Here is a 23,554-nt window from a genome sequence, read left to right on the forward strand (position 1 = left end):
ACATCTGCATTCCTTCAGGGGTCATTTCAGCCCCTATAGGAACTTATTTATCGAATGGGCCAAACTTTGTTTTACAGGTAAGGTGCCGTCGCCTTATTGAATTCTCTGCCCAAAGCACCTGGAACCTCCTGGCCAGCGTCTGCTGCCCTGCGAGGCTCTCTCTACTTCGCCTTGGCTTTTGAAGAAGGAAACCCCGGGCGAGCCGAACCGAATTATTCCAAGGATGCTTGGAAAGAGAGAGGAGCCTGTCTGGGACGGTCGGGCCAGAAGGGCCGGTGCAATGTGTGGAAAGTCAGGTTAGCACAAGCGGGCAGGTGAGGGTCGGCTGGGCGGTGAGGCAGTTGCTTGCTCCGGAGGTAAGCAGTTCGCCTTGCCGGCCCCGCCCCCCGCCAGCGCCGATTGGGAAAGTGCCCAGGCGCTCTCCAAGCTCAGATTCTCCCGCCTTTTCCAACTCGCGTCTCCCCTCCCTCCACATTTGTCCTCTCAACTTCCTCATTGGCAGCCTTGGGCCGAGGGAACGGTGACGCACTCGCTCCCCGAGGGACGTGGGGTATAAACGCTCGACGGGCACGCAGCGCCGGTGCAAGTGGAGCGCTGCCATCCGGTGTACCCGGAAGATGCCGCGGGGGTTCCTGGTGAAACGGAGCAGGAGGCCGGGGGGCTCCTATAGGATGCGCCCCGCAGGCGGACTCTCGGCGCTCCGCCTGGAGGAAGCGCCCCGCCTCGCAACGCCTTTGCCAGAGGCGCCGCAACAGCAGCCCCAGCAGCTGCCTCAGCCCAATTCCCCAGTGATGGCGATCTGGGATGCGGGAGGCTCGGACCACGTAGCCCCCGCCGCGGAGGAGCCCAGGCGCTGCGTCCCTTCTTCCGTATCTGCCGAATCCTCTCCTCTGGGCCCCGCCTTGGCCCTGACAGAAAAGCTGCCCCTGATTCCGCGCACTCCGGTGCCTTTGCCGGTGCCGCTGCCCTTGCCTGCTGCCCCGCTTTGCCCGGCTATCCCGCTCAAGCGTCCCCCGCGAGCGAAGGCGACGCCCGCCAAGAAGCCCAAGGCCGTGCGCAAGCTGAGCTTTGCCGACGAGGTGACCACATCGCCCGTGTTGGGGTTGCGGATCAAAGCTGCTTCCGAGGCGGGCAGCGAAGGGATCCGCGTGGCTCGTCCGACGCTGCTCGGTGAATTTGTCTGCCAGCTGTGCAAGGAACCCTATGCCGATCCCTTGGCTCTGGCTCAGCACCGTTGCTCCCGCATTGTGCGCGTCGAATACCGTTGCCCGGAGTGTCACAAAATCTTCAGCTGCCCGGCCAACCTGGCTTCTCACCGCCGGTGGCACAAGCCGCGCCCGACCACCTCTGCCGGTCCCACCCAGGACAAAGAAAACAGCCGCGGGGAGCCCGGCCGAGATCAGCACCACGGCGCTGCGGACAGCTCCTGCTGCCGGGACCAGCCGGCTCCTCGCGCCGCGCAGCTCGGTCCGGCCAGCGAAGCTGCCGCCGCCTCTGTCGCCACTCCTGGCTCCGGTTTGGTAGCTCCTCCTGGCGAGCTCTACTTTTGCCCTTATTGCCATAAGTCTTTCCGGCGCCAGGCATACCTGCGCAAACACCTGGGCACCCACCAGGCTGGCATTGCCAGCTTCCCCAGCAACTCCTCGCCGTCTCACCCACCCCCGCAACAGGTGGCTTTTTCTTGTCATTTGTGCGGCGCGCATTTCCCGTCGGCGGACATCCGAGACAAGCACCGGGTATGGCACACGGTGCGGGAGGAATTGCTGCTGCCACTGGGCCAGCCTGAGGGCAGCCTTAACCATGGTGAGCAGCAGATCTTTTCCTGCAAACACTGTCCCTCGACTTTCTTCAGCTCGCCCGGCCTTACCCGACACATCAACAAGTGCCACCCATCGGAGAACAGGCAGGTGCTTCTATTGCAGATGTCCGTCAGGCCCGGCTGCTAGACTCGTCCGGCAACGAGTTGATCCTTTCCTCCAGACTGAACTGTGAAATTGCACACATTAAGGCTAAGCATTTGCCCGACTGTACAGAGCAGGTGCTCGGACTATTTTCCCATTGTCTGAAACTGCATTATATGATATTTCCTTTGTCCCTAAGCTTTGTACTTTTTCCTTTGGTGACCCCAAAAACTCCTCTCCAAAGTATAATTCCAATGGAAAATCATAACCAAAAGGTATTGCCATATTTTGTGTCAAATATTTTTAGTCCAATTATTTTTGACAATTTTTCCTTGCTGCCTTATAGTGGGATGAGAGTGCACTGTACATTCTGTGACATACCTAACTCTTTTAACTGTTTTCATAAGTGAACTCTTTACCATATAGAAGCCTACCTTCTGCTTTAGGACTAAAAACATGGCATTACATTGAGAGATGAAACATACTTTTCTGGCTGTGCTTAATACTGTAGCTAAACCTAGAACCAACTGTGTGCCTACCTGTGAGTAAGTCATCTGGGGAAAGTGGGACTGTGAATATTTAATTCTGGTTACTCTTGTCCCTAAGAGCTTAAGTACATTCCAACACTGTTTAATTAAAGCTTAACTGGGAAGTAGTAGTCAGATTTATATATTCAATTAGGGGAAGTTGTCTCTCCAGTTTTTAAGCTTTAAAAAATTAGATTTTGTAACTGTTCTGTTGTGTTCTGTAATATAACAATATATAGTCAGTTATTCATAGCAGGTCAATGTCTGTTACAAAATGCTCCTTCTGTCTGCTGTTGCTCATTACTGGTTATTAAAATCAGCATTAATTTTTGTTTGCTTTCTGAGTATATTGTGTAAGTTTTCAAGCTCACTAAAATAGATGATAAAAAGGACACAAACACACACACACACACACACAGATGGGATGGGAGGGCTGCTTTAAGATTTTGACTGTTGGGTAGAGATAACTATAATAAACACAAAAGGTTGTTAGCTTTTTCAGGGGTCTCCATCATCCATGAAAGTGCTTTTGTAAAATTACCACCTCTAGCTCTTTGTCCTGGACTCTTCATTAGAAACTATATCACTGGAAAATTCCCAGTTGGATGTTAAAAAAATACAAACGACAACTATTTAGAATAACATTTAGGTATCAGTTTTTCCAAATTGAACTGGACCTCTAGCTAAAACTCCTTTGCTTCCAGGTTGCAGTTTGTTTGACAAAATATTTGGAAACTAAGCTAGCAGGATGTTCAATATAGTTTTCTAAAGATTTAAAAATTTTCTAATTTGGGTTTTAGTTTTTATACAGTAATGTATTAATATTTTAGCTATGCTAGTCAACAGGTATGATTCAATGAAACATTACATCTGGAAAAAATACAACTTCTTTTCACTCTAACTGCATTTGCTTGAGATTTCTCAAATGCAATTAAAACTTTAAAAATGCAACATATTACATACACAATAATTTCAATATACAATTTGCTTAAAACAGTAGACAATGATTTTAGCTTAAAATATTAAAAACCTCTAAGCAGGGGCAAATGTGGAAACATTATTAGTTGCTTCCAACATTAAATGCTGTACTTTGTGACTTTATGAATACTGTTCTAAGCGGAACATGTGTTACATGAAGCAAAACCATTAAAAAAATTATGTTTGGAACAAGACAATGAAATAAAAAACTGATCAAAAAGATTTTCCATTTGAACAACTAAATCATCATTCCATGCCATTCTTTTCATGATATTTGTGCACCAAAAAGGTTTGCATGAATCACTTTTTGTAATGAAATGAAAAACACCCGAAGTGGTAAGAATAATTTTATTGTATTATTAAATAGCATGTCTTTTCTTCAACCATTACAAATTTGTATATACTACATGGCGAACAAATACATCAATATATATTTCTATAGTTGCCCAGGTGAGGAACATATATTTACACATGCAGTTAGTACCAGTGGCATGCTATATTTTGTTAAAGCAGAATATGGCAAACGACACAGTTGAATTTCTTCATTATGAAAATATTTCTGAGTAGTAGTGACAAATTGGAGTGGAATGTATTTGTGTATATATTTGCTATTATGAGGGCACAGCCTCCCCCCACCCCACATTACTTGATTGAAAGCAAATGACTGAAGTGGCAAAGTGCTTGAAAATAGGTGATTGTACATATGTATACAGATATAACAAGGGATGATCTCAACTTTTGGAAGAGAAAGATTGTGCCAATAGGGCCAAGAGAAAAGCAAATGTTTAGCAGGGAAGTTGGAAGCTGTTGATACTTAACAGTAAATGCTCGCTGTTAAGTCTGCCCAACAGTAAATGAGAATAATGGAGCTGAGAAAGAGTCTCTGTTAACTTGGTTTATTCTTATAATATAATAACTGTACATAATTCTGTGAATTCTAGTGATATTTGCAGAGAACTCTGGAAATACATCTCAGTTTGAAAAGTATACATGCATCCCTTTGAAGATGACATCTTTATTATTCTGAAAGGGTTATACAATAAATAAGAGTGGAACATGCCTGCAGTTTCCAGCTTTGGGGGTGGGGGGGTAGTAATTAATCATAGATGTTAAAAGTCTTAGTTTCCTCTTAAGGAAAAGTATATAAAAACAAAACAGTGAAACAGGAAATACTCTGCATTGATAAACTATGATTAGCAGGAAGCTGAATATTCTAACACAAAAGCTAAAATATGTTCATTTTGAATTAAAATTTCATGTTTCTTTAAAATAAAAATAAGAGCAGAGGAATGAAGGAACAATATTCAGCATAAAGGAGAGATTTATGTCTTGATAAAAGAGGCTGGAGGCTTTGCCCCTCACTAAGTCTTGTAGGCTGAGCCAGAGGATCTCCGCAGTTTCATGGACATACGACTCTTGCTAGTCCGTGGAGAAATGGGGAAAGCTAGATCGGACCTGTCCATCTGCGCTGCTGCTGGAACTTCGGACGCCTGAGTCTCTGGGTAGGGCCCTATAGAAAACAGAAGGACCTCACGTATTAAAACCATCTGATTACAGAAGAAGATTTGCAAAGTGCAAGCCCTAAAACAGCATCTTCTCTTTTGATCTGTCCCATCAACAGCAACTCATCTGTCAGAAACATTAACAAACCCATCTATTTTAGATTATGAGTGGCTAGGGGACAGTTTCAAACAAACTAACTAATAATAAAGGACTGGGAAGTTATTAAAAATTAAACTAGGGTGGCATCTAATTGGTGTTATACATACAGTATGTATTCTTATAAGATTCAATGGTAAAGAAGTATGAATAAATCATGCTAGCCGAATATACTAAGTGGCTCATTATCTTTGTAAAAGGAACAAGATAATTTTGACAGGACTTGGTAGTATTGTTGACCCAAAAGCACATCAATTTTCCTTGGATTGGCCCCAAGGCAAACAGCAGAAGCAATAGGTTAGGTTAATACGGTTATTGCAAAAGCCAAAATTCAGAGGCATGCAGAACAGGCCAGATTGTATGTACAGTATATGATCATTTCTATAAGTTAAGGTTCCATTTGCTAAGGTTCCATTTGCCAAAAAAGAAAGGTTTTTCTTTATTGTACCTTTTAAAATAAACTGTAGTTCAAAACAGATCATACAGATTATGTCACATTTACCTGCAAATATTTTTTTATAAAGAAATTAGATGACATGGCTGATATTAGCAGAGATCAATGCTGAAGGTATCAGTTGGCTACTACATGCACACAGCCCTATATTCGGATCCTACTATTTATAATTTAATTCTGTAATTATAATTATGTAATAATGCTACATTTTCCCACTGCAAATGTGAAAAATGTTGTTTTTGAAAGATGATAAAATATGGCTTTCTTCAACTAATCCAAATTATTCATAATATTTTTCTGATTCATTAATAGAATACTAGGTTATGTTGCACTTAATAAATGCTCAGAAACAAAATTCTTATTACAAAACAGAATGTGGCCATAAATCCATTTTTTTATTATCTGCCTTATATATGTGCATTTACACATAAAGTGTAGTCAAAGAGGAAACCAAAACCCTACAGTTATTTTAATGGTCCTCCATCATAAAGTATTCAGATTTATGTTTGTATATTTATATTTTATTCAGCTTAAAATAAAAATATTTTTCTCCAAGAATAATACCACAGCAAAATAATTCAAGAACTATTTGGACCAAATTATAAATGACACGAAATAAAAGGAAACCATTTGCAAGTGGAAGAGACTTTCATTAATATGAAAAGTATCGGAATTGAGGGATCTGGTGCTGCATTACACTGCAAAGAGTTTTCTAAGATTTAGGCATTATATTTTCAGAGAATGAGTGGATGCTATGACAAGATCACTTTGCAAATACACCCTGGTGTATTTCTATGGATTGCATTTGACAATTATATTAAATCTCGAAGTTACCTTATAATTTAATGGACAGATTCTTCTGAAAAACACAAACACCCTTAAAATGATGTATTTAGTGTTTCCATTTTACAAAATACATGTTTATGAAACCATTTAAAAAAAATATTTTTGAGAATCTCAAGAGTTCTTCCTTCCTTCCAAATCTGAAGGCACATTTTTTGTTTTCATTTTGAAACACTACTGCAAGGTGATCGCTGCAAGCCATGTTGACTACCTCACGAAAGGAACTGCTTTTAAAACCAGAATGTCATGAATCTAACCTAATAATTCAAATGCTATATATACAGGTAGGCCAGACTTACGACCACAATTGAGCCCAAAATATAGTGACATTTGCTTTGCCTCATTTTACGAAACTTCTTGTCAGAGATGTTGTTAAGTGAATCTGGCTTCCCCCTTGACTTTGTCAGGTCACATGACTTTGGAACACAGCAACCATCGTATATATGAACCAGTTGCTGATATCTGAATTTTGGTCATGTGAACGTGAGGATGCTGCAAAGATTGTAACTGTGAAAAATGGTCCTCACTTTTTTCAGTGCTCTTGTAGCTTTGAATGGTCACTAAATGACCTGTTGTAAATCAAGGAATACCTGTAGTTTGTGCTTTGGCCACGTACTTTCTGAAATAGCTTTTCTCTTTTTTTCCTGCATATACATAGATTGATCAATTAATCAATCAATAGATGGGTAGATATAAGCTATCTTTTGGCCTAGAAATGATCCCACATGTAATTCAACTTTTATATTCCAAAACAGTTTATTCTCTTGTGTTCCTACCAATATTGCTCAGTTTGATGGTTAGAAGGTTAGCTCCTAAGCCATTTGAAATGGGAAATTTATAATGGGAGGATTGCTCTTGCAAATATTTTAGTCTCTCAAACTCTTCTCCTTAGGAAAAAGATTAGTATCTTTACGTATAAAAACTGCTATCTTGAACTGTGTTTGGAAACAAGCTGGTAGTCAAAACAATCTACAGGAAACTGATAACATTATAAACAAGGGGTGTGTCAAAAAGCAAGTTAATTGCTTCAATTTCCAAATACTTTTCAAGGTCATCCATAAGAAACATGATTTTCCAACTGATTTGGCACGGAGCATAAAAAGCCCCAGTAAAAGAAAATTTATTCTGCCTTAAAAAGCCTCTTCCACATGGGAGAATAGTTTTGTTTGTTTGTTTCTTTAAATTCATCCCCACCTGCCCAGCACACATCAATATTCAGACATCTTGTTCGCATTTTACAAGGAATCATAGCACTCTAAATCAGGGGTCTCCAATCTTGGCAACTTTAAGCCTGGTGGACTTCAACTCCCAGAATTCCCCAGCCAGCAGCTGGCTGTGGAATTCTGGGAGTTGAAGTCCACCAGGCTTAAAGTTTCCAAGCTTGGAAACCCCTGCTCTAAATGGTAGGGTGGTGCATAAAAAGTCAAGGCTGGTGCCCTGCACAGCCTACCATCCACAGTTAGTGTGAAAGATCTTCCAATTCAAGCCTCCGAGCCCTTTACCTTGAAGTGGCCAATTCTTTCTAGAGGTGGCTTGGGAAGGAGAAGAAATATCACACCATTTCTTTCTTTGTTGAGAATGAAGAAGTGATGGAGAGGTGGACAGAAGTAAGGAAAAAGGAAGAAAGATAAAAAAAAAAAGATAACAGGTGTGAGACATGAGACATGAACAGTAGAGGTTGGAGGGCATTTACAGATGAGTACAGAAAGGAGAAAGTTAGAATCTGTTATGTTGCTAACATGCAAGCTAAGGTTAAACAGGGATGCATTAATGTGTAAAAATGAACCAACAGCTTAACAATCAGAAGAATACTCACCAACTACAGGTTACAAAAACAAAGAAGAAAAAAAAGAACAGAAAAAAGAAAAAGAATCTATAAAAATAATTCTGATCCAACAGCCTCATTGATACAACCATTATGACATAAATTAGTGTTTTAGAAACTGTTTATAAATTAAAAAATACTCTGCAATCGATAAAACAACGAAATATTAACAGCCCTCCCTAAAAGCAATTTTTTCAGCTCACATAAAAAATAAAATTTCCTAAAATTCTGCTAAGTGTAGTTTTAGCACGTTTACTGAAAAACATTTGGTATTAAAAATCACCAACTTGCAAAAGGAAGTATATATGGTTATGATACATTTTACATGTCTAAAGAATTCAAAACTGGCAATACTTTTTAGCTTTTATGAAAATAGAAGCCAAGTAAACCTATGGAGTACAATCCATTTATTTCTAAAAGATTCCCCCTTTTTATCATTCTTCACATTTATTTAACTTGAAGGTGGTTGAAAAAGAAATAGAAATGCAGCTATTTATGTTGAGTACATTCCAACAGTTCAAATAAATATTTCCTATATCATAAAATGTTTTCATTATGTCCTTTCAGGTGCTACCAGCCAAGATCTGAAATGATGTAGAAAATTCAGACATAACATACGGTGAATTAATAAGTAGCTTTGGTCCCAGGTGTCATCTATTCTGTTTTACCCAATATTGTCAACTCAAAAAAAAAATTAGACTCATGGAAGATTAATTTTGTATATAGTAACAGCAGCAAGATTATTATATGCATAAAGATGGAAGAATATTGAAATTCCCACAATGGACAGAAACTGTCATAATTAGGAGAAACTGACCTGTTTTATCAGGGGGGAAAAAGTAGGGTTCTTTTTAAGACTGGAAAAGTTTTATAGATTTTTTTTTACTAACAGAAGGGTGAAATGAAGATTTACAGATTTAAAGACAGAAAAGGATGAGAATTTAATATAGGGTTGAAGGGATTTCTGGAAGAGATAAGAGGGAGGGGAGATGATGGGGTTGTCAATATCTGTTGGAGAAAAAGTTGGAAATCATAAGTTTTCTTTTTTTAAAAAAAAGTATTTTTATTGAAAGTTTTAAATACGGGAATGAAACTTAATACAAACTAAAAAGAAAAGAAATGCAAGAAAACAAAAAGAAAAAAAGAAAAAAAAAAACCCCCACTGAGAAAGCAACCTCCTGTCTTCTTCACTTCCTTTTAGTTAACAAATATAAAACTCCTCATCTGATAACTCAACTCTTATTTGTAGGCAACTCCAATAAACATCTTTTCCAGTCCAGGAATAGGCAAGACGTCCAAATGGAGCTCTGAAATAATCATATTTATTAACAAATATAAAACTCCCCACATCTTAACTACAAGGAATTCCAATACACATCTTTTCCAATCCAGATGTCAACAAGTTCAAAATAACATATCTGATGTTAACAATGCTCAAATAAACCAACTTTATGTTCCTTCTTTTTACATAAAACAACCTTGCTCTTTAATTCATTCAAATGATCACTGAATTTCTTCAAAACAAGACTCTTTTTAAAGTTGGAAATCATAATGTTTCATAACTTTAGTTTTCTTTCTTTTCTTCAGGTAAGAGCCTGGAAGATGATGATCATTCATTGGCTAAAAATGCATTTCTTCCCAGAGGGACTGACCCCTCTAGTACTGACTGATAACCACTCCTCCCCCTGGAAACGGGCAATAGATCACAAGCTGGGCTCTTATGGGCTCTCACCAGTATTCTTAATGTCCCTAGGCTTTGACCAAGCAAAGCAAGTAGCAATCAATAGAATGAAGGACATGGGAGTTCCAAGAAGAACTAAATAGGTTGGCTCGCCACAGCAGGGACAGAATTAAACAGGGAGTATGGGAATCAGCAAGATATCTAAATGATCTGATCTTCCCAAAACAAAGAATAGCATTCTTCAGAGCCAGATTTAATATTTTCCCATCAGGACTCCTTCAGGGCAGGTATAAGAAAACACCAATAGCAGAACGGGTATGTATATGTGGTAAAGGAGAAGTTGAAGATATCTCACATGTTTTATTGTACTGTGAGTTATACAGAGTTTATAGGTCATTGTATATTCTCCCCTTACTAGAGAGATTGCCAGGGAAGGCAGACAATTTTTATGTAGACTTTCCCCTCCAGGATTCAAACCCAGCTATTACGCGTGCAGTGGCAAAATTCTGTGTTGCTGCAATGTCTACTAGAAAGAAATTGGTTACAGAATTATAGCTGTCAATTTGTGAAAATTTTTGGAGATAGAACAAACTTTGGAAAATGATATTTACACACATACTTATTGGCTCTCCACTCATATAAACCAGGGAGTGCCCCTAACTGTTTGAGAACATGTATTTTCTTAACAGATGTTTTTATCCACTATTAATGTATTATAATGTGTCAGTATTTTTTATGTATATTGTAAATAGTGATGTCTATTGCTGGTTTAAGACCATAATAAAGTTCTATTTGATTCTATTCTATTCTTTTTTCTTTTCTTGCATTCTTTTTTTCTTCTTCCTTTCCTATCTTTTTCTTTGGATTTTTCTGTTTTACGTAAAATTCTCGATAAGCATAAATTAAAAATAAAGTTCAGAAATAAATTTCACTAGATTCAGACATAAGCTTAGCTGAATTCCACTGCCAAAGTAAGGAAAGAGGTAAGACCTGTTTCTTCATTTGGATCTTCTGTCCAAAGCATCCTCTATCACTTGCTTATGAACGGTGAGATATTTGTCCAGAATAGCATGAAAAGTGATGCTAGGAACTGGAGAAGGCAGAATGAAATCTTTTTTCCTTCTTTCTCCAGAACCAGTGAATTCCATCTGATCCTAGCTCACTTCCAAAATAAATAAAATAAAAGGTCAATGATCAGCAAAGCTAGACATAAACCATTTGCTGTAAGAATATATTGGAACCCAATGTAAAAGTCACTTTGGGAACAAAGGGGAAAAGTTTTTTTTTTAAAAAAAAAAACCATTTGATTTAAACATGCTTCCCCCCAGCCCTTTTTTTTGCATAATGTCTTTCCTGTATCTCATTTAGCAACTGGGATAGATTGTTCCTGACAAGAGTTAATTAGTCAGAATTAATTGAGTGTAAAGGACTTCTGAAAGGCTAAACATTATATGTGGTCTAAGGCCTACTTTAAGCCAGCAATATTCTGGTTCTATCAATATACATACTGGGTATTATTCTGGCTGGGTAACATTTTTGAAAATTAGTTGGTAAATGCTCACTTGTAAAATACTAATACTTTAAAAATTATTCTATTTCCTCTAATAAACTTTTTGTGGTGAGCACAACAGACTTGGAATACTGCACTTTGGAGACTCTTTATAAGTTACATTGAAGAAGTGCTTCAATTATACATTGTACAATAATACACTGCGGCAGCTCAGCAGCTTGCTGTTTTCCATTTAAAAAGGGCATGCGTGTTTTAAGGAATTCACTCATTAAAGTTCATATTTCTTAAAGAACTTTGACTTTTTTCCCAGGCTCATATAAAAGTGTAACAAAAGCCAGTCTGCTTTAATGACTAGCAAAGGGGCTTGAAGCATCTTTTCCAGGTTACTTTTACTGTATGCAGATCTTTAAATTTAAATGCTGTCTTTGACATTCCTGTGTTCCTTGATTAATGGTAATAAGAGGATTCATTGACAAACTATACAACTGCCTTGAAATATAGTATCTTGCTGATAGATGAAATATCTAAAGTTTTAGACCTAAATTAGATATTCAGAAAAATACCTAACATTTTTCTTTTCTAAAGTATCTACAATTAACATAAAAGTTAATACCCATGTCTTACTTCAGTAATCGTTCATAAATGAATCAGGCTTCACAATCTCGCATTTACAACTCCCAGAATTTTTGGTCAACAAATCTTAGGGCCATCATATCTTGTGGGACTTGATTGGGGAAGGCTGGTATAAATTTTACATTGAAGAGAAACAGAACCTTTTGGATTGCCTATGTTAGCACTGCATTTTATTTTAGGAAGTGAGAGGGGACTTTGTACACGTAAAAATAGAGCTTTGCTAAAAGGTTCTCTTCCTCTAATCAAATTACTTTTGGCTTGGTAGTTTAATTTATTCAACAGGTAACTGGCAAATGATACAGAAGATACATCTAAACATATTATGGGGCTGAAAAGACCCAAGGCTGTTTTTGTGTTTCTTTCTAAATATGCAATTAGAATCGCTTCACATTCTCCAGGGACTCTTACTAACATCATTTATGCATGTAAACAATCTCATCAAAATGGAAAGTTAGCACTGATAGCAATGTAGAAATAATTCAGGAGGCGTTATGCTTTATCTGGAAGTTTCATTACAAGAGATAGATTTATTATAGGAGATAGATAAGCTGCAAACCTCTGTGCATTGGCCTAAGAATAAGTTTTGTTAAATACAGAGATTTAGTTCTGGTAGATGTACTAAGGGTGACATTGTTTATCTTAACTTTTGAGGTGTCTACTATAAACCACTAATTTCTCTTCTGTAATATGGGGAATGTATATGATAACTAGTTCATTAAACCTGCTCCAAATGGTCATAAATCTGAAATTACTTGAATTTCTGAATCAATTTTAAATCAGTTTAATATTTGAGTTACAAGAATTCTGTTGCGACTGTCTGAATATTCAATCAGGAAAGAAGTAAAAGATCTCCTTCAAATTGAGGTGGATTCCTGGTGGGCTACATGGACAGGTGCATGTAATATCAAATATCCTTGGTAAACAAGACAGGTTTATCATTGCTGTCTTGCCAACCCCTTCCAAAAAACCGTTTCCTGATATTTTTTAGGTTTTTTTTGTAATTTCATCTTTCCAAAGCCAAGTAGAAGATCAGACACCCAACAATCTTTCTTTTCCTGTAACTTTAATTCCCATCCCACAAGGAACCTTTCTAGAGAGGACAAGAGAGGATTTTTAAAATACTGTCTTAGGGAGAGTCTCCTGAATCTTTTATTGATACTGCAAGACTCTCATTATGTTAACTTTTCCTTTTCAATACAGCTGCCCAAGGCACCTTTTATACTGTTTAGGTGGGTCTTACCATTTTCGAGAGAAGGTTTTCAAGGAATAAACAGGAATGCAAGGATTAGAGGAAGACAGTAGAAACCTTTTGGAACATAGTTCCACCAGTGTATGGTCAGAGATCCTGAAAATTATAGTCCAAAGCATCCTTGAGATTTATGTGCTGTTTTATGTGTCTTAGAACAGGGGTCCCCAACCACCGGATCCGAGGACCGGTCCCGGTCTGTGGAACAAGTCCTACCGGGCCGCTGGTTTGCTGGGCGCCGCCATCTTGTTTTGATGAAAAAGTGCTTCCAGTGAGCTTTTCGGGTAGAAAGCTCACCGGAAGCACTTTTCATCAAAACAAGATGGCGCGCGCCAGTTTGTTTTCCGGTGAGCTTTTTGATGAAAGCGGTGAGCTCACCGGAAGCACTTTTTCATCAAAACAAGATGGCGGTGCCCAGCTGATGCCGGTACCGGGCCGCGCCATAAAAAAGGTTGGGGATACCGGGCCGCGGCATAAAAAAGGTTGGGGATCACTGTCTTAGAATGTAATGCAGTTTGGCATTTCCTTTATTCCTTTCTTCATTATTAATGAATAAACATAGCATCTATGCATCCACCTGGAGAAGATACTTGAGCACAAATCCTCCATGAATTAGTGCTTTTTTTCAGTCCACTACAAGGTATCAGATATGGCTGAGAGCCTGAACTGACAATCTGAGGCTGAAAAGTTTATTTGTCACAATAGTGACAAACATGCACACATTATTAATTTAATGAGGAACTGTTCCTGGCCTCATTGAGATTAGTGTGCAGTTGGTTGGCTACTGTGAAAACAGGTTTCTGACTAGAAGATGGGCCGGGGGGTGTCTGATCCAGGACAGTACAGTTTATGTTCTGGCTTTCAGCATGTTTCTTATTCCAATTTAGACTGTTAGTGTTAATTCACAAAATCTTTCACAATATCTGAAAGAGTGCTTCTTCCCATGCATGGCTATCTTAAGCTCTGACATAATCACTTGAACAAAATTCCTTCAGATGATAAGATAACTAAGTACTAAGAGTAGGTATTTTTTAATGAAGACTGTCTGGGAAACAGCTTTTTCTAAAATGTCTGCTTTGAATCTACTCTATTGCTTTTTCTGCCTGGCAATACTTGTGTATTCTGTCAGGGCATTTATTCATTCATTATGTCTGTATATGATGTGTTAATGAACTTTATCTTTTAGAAACCTTTCTGATTCATTTTAAATGGCTGCTTTCATTAATTGTGTTTTACCGTTACTATTTTTCCCAGAATTCTGAGGTTTTTAGAACACATCACTCATTCAGCATGATGGGAATTAATTCCTCAAAGAAATAAATTAAGCCATGAATTTACTCTACCAGATATGAATTTAGACATGCTTCCACCAAAATCAATGGGGCTTACATTAGTCATTCCAAACATTTACTTCTTGCTCTGTACCATGCATTATATTAAATGGTAGGGAAACCTTCAGTAAGAATATTTCACATTCAATATAAATAAATGAGCCCTCACAAAACTTAACAGTCATGGGATCATGTAATTTATTACTGGCTGACTGTTGAGTTCCATGCAGGATTCTGAATTGGGGAATGGGGCAAAATTAGATGGGGCAAAATGGGCATGCCCATTTTGTTTGAATTGATCAGAACCCTGATCTTCTTCAGGGTTCAGATTGAGCTGGAGCAATCACTGATATTTACACGAATATAAAATGTTTTATCGCAAGGAGAATGTTTGCTTTGTGCTTTAGACATGTTAGGACAGAAAAATAAATCTAGGTCCACAAATTATTTCCATGCAAAAAATACAGCAGTCAATTCCTGCAATCACTATTCTTGCATAGTGAGATGTTTTATATGATAAAGTTTAACATTAGGTATTATAATTACTGACCAGACCATAAGCAAAGTGTTTATTTTAAGAAGTTATTTTCCAATGTTAATTTTTTTTCTTTACCTTTTTCTACGTATATTTATTTACAGAACTATTCTTATTTTTCATTCAGATGTTTATTACACTCAGACATCTGCTTTTATTGTTCAGTTTTCACTTCATTGTTCACTATTGATTGTTCGCTATTCATTTAAAACCTGTCGGTACCAGAATAAATAAAGTATTCTTTTGAGTGGTCATGCTCGTATTCCATATATTTTTCACTCTTTACATTTTAAATAAAAATCCAAATATGGTTTCAAAGCTTCTGTTTCACTGATGACCAAATTTCCATCTATCGTATTCAGAAAAAAAACACCTGCTGAGATTTTTCTCTATTGCAAGTAGGTGATGATAATAACAGTAGCAATGTTTTCAATTTCTTTCACGTCATTACAGTATGAAACTTTATCACCAAAAACCAAATGACTTTTCTCTTATCATTCATCTTTACTGAAATCATAATCTATCTGTTGACATCCAAGAAAGACAGGACAGGGGACAGGTCACACCACTGCCATCCAGTGCTATTTGTTCATGCTGAGAAACAAAAGGTCAGACACAATCAAGAATGACTTGCTCAACAGATGTCTCTCCAGTTACCTTAATCCCAGAACCACAGTGTTAGTGTTTCATGCAGACCTGGAGTTAGTAAAATACTAAACTTGAATAAAATGTAGTGGAAATTTCACAGTGTGAATTTCTCTCTCGTTTAATAGTAAAAATAAGGGCAGTCAGGAAAGTTTGCATACAACAAGGTTACAAGCTTAGTGCTTTAGTAACAGATTAATAAAACAGAGGGGTTTTTTTTAGACACTTTGTCTTACCTTCTGATAAACAGAACTGATATTTAATGATCTAAAGGGGAAATAAATGAAATAATCATCAGGAATTCAAATTATTTGTACAGATAGGCCTTGAGAGCCACTCATATTCTTAAGTGATTACTGTTTTATTAATAACTGAAAATGCAGTATCTTTATAGAAGATTTCAAAAATGTATCGTAATTTATTGGTGAAAATGACAATGTAGTAACATATTTTAACAGGATAATGGTGGTGATTGATATTGTTTCTGGTCTAACGACCAAGACTAGAAATGATTTTTTTCTTTAAAACAATGTAGATCAATTAGGCTTATGGATCAGTCTCTACATTTAGGAATCTTAAGTATTCAGAAACATTCACAAATAATATAAATATTAAAAGTTCTATTATAGAGTATAAAGTGAAAAGTTTTAAATTTTTAGAGAAAGAATAAAATTTTATTGTTTGAGATGCTATATATACACACAGATGCATACACGCATACACACATATACATACATGGTTACCTGCAAATACTGCATTTTAGGTATCATTTAACAAAAAGCCCTTTATTTTTATTATATTCTTACCAGTTTCAGGGGGCAAATGGTGGCAGGATGCTGGGCAGAAGACCTGAGATGCATAATCCTCAAACGTTGAAGGATCTAGGTGATGTTGAATAATTGTTTGGAGATACCGAGCTCTTTCCTCATAGCTTGTTGAATTTAAATGTTAAGGAGAATTTACATTTTAAAGCAAAGAAAACACAGCCTTAATCAGTGATGTTGTTGTTTTCTTTTAATGGATTTATGTACACAGTATTTTACAACTGAACTGTAAATGCTTATTTCTCAATCTCCAGAAGCTAAAGGATCAAATAAAAGAAACATTATGTTTTAAGATTTCTGACACACTATGCTTAATTTGTGGCTTTCCAACTAAAATTGACAGTCTCTCAATATCTGCTGATCATTCCATTCACTTAAATCCTGAATGTGTTAGTTCAAGCTCTATATTTGAATAAGCATTTTATTTTCAAATTAGGTCTGAGTTTCTCATGACTTCTTTCTAAATGGTCACACAGTTTTATAACCACTCTTACTTCAAAGCTTTTGGAAGAGCAGAGCCATATCTTTTGAGTAAGTGTGATCACAGTCATAGAATGTGATAATGAAAGTGATAACAACAAAAGTCCTATGGCTTTGGTAGGGTAATGGGGTTTATTTATTAGATTTCTAATCCCAGCTTTATTACTTTGTAAGTAACTCAAGGCAGTGAACATACATAATACTTCTTCCCCCTATTTTCCACACAACAACCCTGTGAGATGGATTGGGCTGGGAGAGATTGACTGGTCCAAAATCATCTAGCTGGCTTTCATGCCTAAGGTGGAACTAGAACTCACAGTCTCCTAGTTTCTAGGCCAGTACCTTAACTACTGTACCAATACGGCTCGTAATGCCTTTCATCTACATAAAACAAATGGTTCAGAAAGCTGGGTTATATTTCACATTCAGTAATACAAATCAGAAGCCACCAATTTTGAAAATACAATATTTGATTTTATGTAACTATAACTTTCAGACAAATGTTCTGGTAAGTGATCCCACATTGATGACTTGAGGCACACTATAATCAGTTGAGATGACCAAATCCAATCTGTCCAAATTCTGACAAGCTATATATGTATTTCTGCATTACACAGCAGTTTTCAGATAAAATATAGCATATAAAAGTTTGACCAAACCTCTTTCAAACTACCTTGGGTGCCTCCATCCTAGCTTATTAAAAAGTTTTATTTTAAAGTCACCATACTCTCAAAATAGGATTTGATATTGAAATTCTGTACATATTTACTCATACGTTAGTAGCAGATGAGTGCAGGACTTCAGCTGAAATATAAATAACAAAACGAACAAACTTTACAAACCCTAATCCAGAATGAAAGCATGTGTTTCAATTATAAATGCAAATTAAAATATTTTGCATAAGGAAAACAAATGAGACAAGGAAAAAAAATAATCCGATAGCATCCCTGAGCACTGATTAAGAAAGTAAGCATCCCAAGGATGACAAAAGAGAAGCACTGTTGTTCTTTGCCTTTGTCCTACAGCCTCCTCCTCCTGATATTATTGACAAGAGGCTGGTACCTTGAAGCACTGCTTTTGAAGAACCCTCTCCAGGCTGCTTGTTCCAGAGGCCTTGATTTTATTGTTAACAGAGAGAAAGCAAGAAAAAGAGAGAATATTTCTAGTGTTCATGAAAGCAGCTATGGAAATGGCTGTCAAAATGTAAAACAGCAGGCAGCAACATACAATTATCAAGAAAAAAAATATCATGCTGCTTTGGTGTTATAGGCTGCTTTATTGAGCTTAGAATCAGTTCTCATGCAACTTGCAGAAGTTGTCTTGCTATATTCATTGGATCAGGAAATCTTTGCCAGTCTGTGTTTTATTTTATTTTTTATCCAAAAGGATGCTTAACATCACTCAAATTTATTCTCCTAATAAAACAAAATTATTTGCAGCCCTGTTTTAAAATGTGCAAGTGAAACAAATGAAAAGTCAACTTAGTGGAATTTTCATTGGAAAATATTCTACTTGCTAGAAATGATTAGATGCTAATATATGCCGCTGAATGATATTAGAATCCCATTCCTGTTCATTTTGAGATCTTTTGATAGAACACAAAACCACTTTTCTTAAATCTTTAAGTCAAGAAAAGAAACTGTTGCAAAGACTCATACGTTATATTCAAACTTCAATAGGCCCCTCTCTCTCTTTTCCTGGTGACATATATGCATGAACAATTGTCATCTACTTTGTGTCTGGAATATAATCACAGAGTGCTTTAATTGCTTATTCTTGTGCAAACCAAAGGATGTCTGATACGGATAATCATTTCATTTTTCCTTGCTTTTTCTTAAAAATTTCATCTCAAAATACAGAACTCATTCCTTGTCTTTGGGACCTTCGAAAACTAAATGTACACATTCCTAAACCACAACCTCAGGGCTGCATTCATTTTACAGTTACAGCCAACCAACTTGATGTTTATCAATGTATCTTCAATCCTGTATTTTTTTTATATCCTTAAATCACCCACCACAGGAAAACAGCAGAATATCTCTTCACTATCCTCTCTCCAGCATCAAATGAGTAATTCCTCTCGTCACTTACCTGTAAAATAGTCTTCATTTATTCATATATTTCCGTTTTATTTTTGCTTTTATTACCTCAGTTGCAAAATGTTATTCCTTCAAATGGTTTATTAGAAATGGGGAAATAACCTTACTTTTTCCTTTTGAGGTATTACGGTTTTCTCCATCACTAATATTCAGACTAGAATTTTTTTTTTTCATGATTGCAAGTGGAAATGTAAAGAATAATAAACACCGAACCCTCCACCTTAACCTTTATATTTAAATAATTAACTGGATTCTGCAGTGATCATTACTTTAATTATATATAGAAAATGTGCACAGAGAAAAGTGCTCTGAATCAGAAAAGGCAATAATAATCCTGATTACTATATTTATATGTTGCTTTGGCTCAACTGTCTCCATAAAATTAGACTGCAAATCAATTTTTTCTTGACATAATCACAACTAATAGCATAAGTAGTAGAACAAGGAGAAATAGAACACCTCCTTGTTTTGGAGCTTTTAGGTTGTGGGACATACACAAGATTAAGCCTTAACATAGAAGAGTAATATAGTACTGTTTTTAAGAGGCTGCATATAAGTGGTAGATGATGAAACTGATGGTTGAAGTCTAAATAATACTACATATCTCACAACTTGTTGAAAAGCACTTTTTCCATTGGGGGAGATTCACAGCTGCTGAATTTTCTGCAGTTAATAGAGTCCTTTGATTCACAGCAGTGCCCCTTGCACAAAAAATACTGGCCTTTGTGTATTACCAGAAACTAATTTTCTATTTGGCTGAAAAGGGAAAAATTGGGTTATTGCTTCTCCCTCCTACGGAGCTTTTCATTATGCCTGATGCACTCAACTTCTAAGCTCTTCTGAGAAAAAAAATAACTGAAGAGGCAAGAGGTAGAAAAATGAGCTTGTTAGCACATTAGAAGTGAAGTATCTTGGTGGGCCCCAGAAATTCCCAGTGGTGTGTTAACTTATCACTCTATGCATGCTGGCACTGATAGTCTCCCAATTGAGCACTCTCTTTTCGCACCAAAGGTGCTGCCAGGAAGCAAAGGCTGAAGGCCCACAGGAGAACAGCCTGCTATCAAAACAAGCTGTTTTTAAAAGTCTGATTGAATGGGTACAATGCTTTTTGAAAAGCAGGGTGGAGACACCTACCTGCTTTCAAAATGTTCCTGTTTCAGAGGTCTCCAAATGAAACCTTTTTAAGGTTTATTTTATTATACATAATGTGCATAGATCCAGAGAGGACAAAAGTGAAGCAAAGTTTGTTTTCAATGCTTGCAGTTTGAGTAAAGAGGTTGCAAAGATAGATCATCATCAGAACTGCTGCTATTGAAGGATAGCATTATCTTTTCTTACAAAGGCACAGAAAGTAACAAAATACAAATTGTCCTTTCTACTCCAGAAGAAAGGGGGAAAAATCTGTCAGTCCTGATCATTCTATATAACTTGTCTTTAATCCTTTGAGAAAAGTTGACAGACCAAAACAGCACTTTCTTTAAACCATATTATGGTAGCCAAAGTCGATGTAACTGTATTCCATACTCTTCTGATTTCGTACTATTATTAGAATATATACACATTAACTACAAAAACAATCTGTTATGAAGTCTTCTTGACTAAAGATATGCTTTTGTGAATGTACTTGCAGGTTATATCTACTATACAAAAGCCTCTTTTATATTCTGATATAAGTGGAATAGTTACAAAATAGCTATAGATACTAAATCCTATTCAGAGTTGGTCTGATCTTGATAATAAAAGATAGTTAGTAGCAGCCACAGTCATAATAACTGTTTCAAAGATTATCAAATTTGCATGAAAGCTCTCAGGAAGAGATTAGCTAAACAACTTCTAAACACTGCCTATATAATACTTGGTCATACCTGAAATTCTGGCAACAGAATGTAAGTACTTGGGGCTATTTCTCTTTTCATTAGCAAGGAAAATGTGACCTTCTTTCCTTTCTTCACCTAGATGGGCCCAACCAAGCCCCATTAAAGCCCATGAGGAATTGAATTCCTTTCTACTCTCTGTGCTTGGCCTAGGGAAGAGACAGAGGGGACATCATCATCTATAACAGATAGAACAAACAACATAAAAGGAAAAAATCTTGGTGAATTACAAGTTTTGGAGGGAAAAGCTGAAATTGGAAAAAGAAGATATATGAGTTAAGCGAACTAGGTATGTCTACTCTAATGAAGAGAAGAATTAGGGGTGACCTGATTGCTGTCTTCCAATACATAAGGCATTGCCACAGAGGTGTGGGATTGATTTATTCTCCAAAGCTCCTGTGGGCAGGAAAAGAAGCAATGGGTGGAAGCTGATTAAAGAGAGATCCAGTCTGGAACAAAGGTGAACCTTCTGGATAGTGAGAACAATTAACTAATGGAATAGCTTGCCTCCTGGAGTAGTCAGTGTACCATCACTGGAAGTTTTCAAGAAAAAATTGGACAATCATTTGTCCGGTTTGATATAAAGTCTCCTGCCATAGGCAGGGGGTTGGATTAGAAGATCTCCAAGGTCCCTTCCAGCCCTGTGATTCTGTAATTCTCAGAGTTTTACTTCAGCTAAATAAAGCCAAATATCCTATTTTACTGAACATGCACACTGACAGACTTCATGAAGAAAAATAAATACAGAAATTTTACAGTGCACAATTACTTAAGGGCTATCTGTATCTAAATGTGCAGTAATTTGATTACATTTCTATTTAATATTGCAATGATCAAGAATACAAAATAGTGATTTTATTATCAGAGAAAGCAGTAATTTTGCACAGTAAACCATCATTTAAGACTGTGTCACAATATCTTTGATAAGCTGCATATTGGTTTAAGCTAATGCATTATATGCCTCTAGGGAATGGCAGGTCAAGAGACTGGATTTTAACATCAAAATCTATCCATTAATCTTGACTTAAATATAATCTACCCCTGTGGTAAGCGGAAGAATGGGTATTCAATGAATTACCATTATGTAATATAGCAGTAATATATTTTCTCAATAATATAAGCAGAAATTCTAGTTTGATCTCTTCTACATTGTAATCAATCAAGTGCATGAGTGCTTGGTTTTTCTTTGTTTTTATGTTAACTGAAAAAAACTGAAGAGAATCACAGAACTGTGCCCATACAAAGCTATCCCATCAATTCCAACTTACTTTTCAAAGTATTATTATGCCATCCTACACTTATTTACTTTAATGTGAATGACAGAGAAGTGAGAAACTTTGTGGAATACTATATTTAAGATCAACTTGTCACAATGTTACCTAAAAATTATGGTAAATCAAACGCAAATGTATGTGCACGAATTGACAAATGTTTTGTACTAGTTTTATTTTAAAACAAGCACAACATTTTGGCTATGGTGCTTCTGTTAAGGGTTCCTTTACATTTACTATTAGTTGATTAATCATCATGGCTATTGCTTATACTTATTTTAGTTTTTATTATTTTAATGGTTTAAAATTGTTTTAATTGTTATATAATGTTAGAATTGTTAACTGCCCAGAAGCACTTGGTTAAACTGGATAGCTATAGAAATTAATGAATTAAATTAAACAAACATTTTAAACCACAATACTAATACAAGTTTAAAATAAACAACAGAGTAAGTTATTAAGGAAATCATATGATTACCATATATGACCTTTGCATTATTATCTAAACATCTATGCACATGAATATATACCAATTATAGTGTTTTCCTTCATATGCTGTTTTTTGTTTTTTTAACTCACATCTTTGAGGATTTCACTAGTTCCATTCAAAGATTTCTACTTTCTAGGTCTTACAAATCCTTTTGATTCATTCACTCTTGCTTCATGCAGCTGCTTTGCAATTCAATACTCATTCATTATCTCTATATGACCAAATCATCCATGTCAATGTACTAGTCACAACATCCTTTCATTCTTGACTCAATCTCTTTCTCCACTCATTCCCTTCCCTGCTTTTACCCACCTTCTTAAACAACCAATTTTCATGATATATACTTTACTGTTTCCCCTGGCACACGCAACTCTCAAATGAGAGCAGAAGCACGATTTTTAAACAAACATTTGTTTGTTACATCTGATCGCATATTAATCAGAAAAATATCTATTGGCTCTTTTTTGCCATTTTGAAGTAGATGCTTTATTTTCCTTGCCAAATAACTATCTTTGTATTAAATCTATTAACATTAAACTCATGCTCCTCACTGTACTGGACAATCTATCTAACACAGGGGTGTCAAACTCGATTTAATTGAAAGCTGCATCAGGGTTGTGTTTGATCTTGGGGGACCGGGGTGGGTGTGGCTAGCTCAACATCACTCAGGTTGGGGGCACCTGTGGTGGCCTGAGTGCTCTGCCAGCAAAAGCAGACTCCCAAGTGCCGCTTGTGCCCCTCGTAAGCT

General features: G+C 37.0%; 2 protein-coding genes across 9 annotated transcripts in view; one reads left to right on the forward strand and one right to left on the reverse strand.

The window, feature by feature from the left end:
* The first annotated feature begins 570 nt into the window (after positions 1–570).
* On the forward strand, positions 571–3,684 carry INSM2 (INSM transcriptional repressor 2). Its single transcript, XM_026664273.2, has one exon. It carries the CDS (start codon positions 618–620, stop codon positions 1,944–1,946), a length of 1,329 nt encoding a protein of 442 aa, XP_026520058.2. The 5' UTR covers positions 571–617; the 3' UTR covers positions 1,947–3,684.
* Positions 3,685–3,740: 56 nt separating this feature from the next.
* Positions 3,741–23,554, reverse strand: part of RALGAPA1 (Ral GTPase activating protein catalytic subunit alpha 1) — a 132,151-nt gene continuing 112,337 nt past the window's right edge. For 4 of the 8 annotated variants that reach the window (XM_026664490.2, XM_026664487.2, XM_087951840.1 and 1 more), the window contains 2 exons: positions 16,575–16,699; positions 3,741–4,916 (listed from right to left, as the gene is read on the reverse strand). In XM_026664490.2, the coding sequence (XP_026520275.1) occupies positions 4,768–4,916; positions 16,575–16,699 (274 nt within the window). In that variant the 3' untranslated portion in view covers positions 3,741–4,767. Of the gene's footprint in view, positions 4,917–7,864; positions 7,930–16,004; positions 16,036–16,574; positions 16,700–23,554 lie in introns of all 8 variants that reach the window. The other 4 variants (XM_087951841.1, XM_087951839.1, XR_015746774.1 and 1 more) reach the window with 3 other exon arrangements.

The sequence above is a fragment of the Notechis scutatus genome, chromosome 1, assembly GCF_049901735.1.
Source record: "Notechis scutatus isolate UNSWTSFEM ecotype Mainland chromosome 1, rNotScu1.2, whole genome shotgun sequence".
NCBI lineage: Eukaryota > Metazoa > Chordata > Lepidosauria > Squamata > Elapidae > Notechis > Notechis scutatus.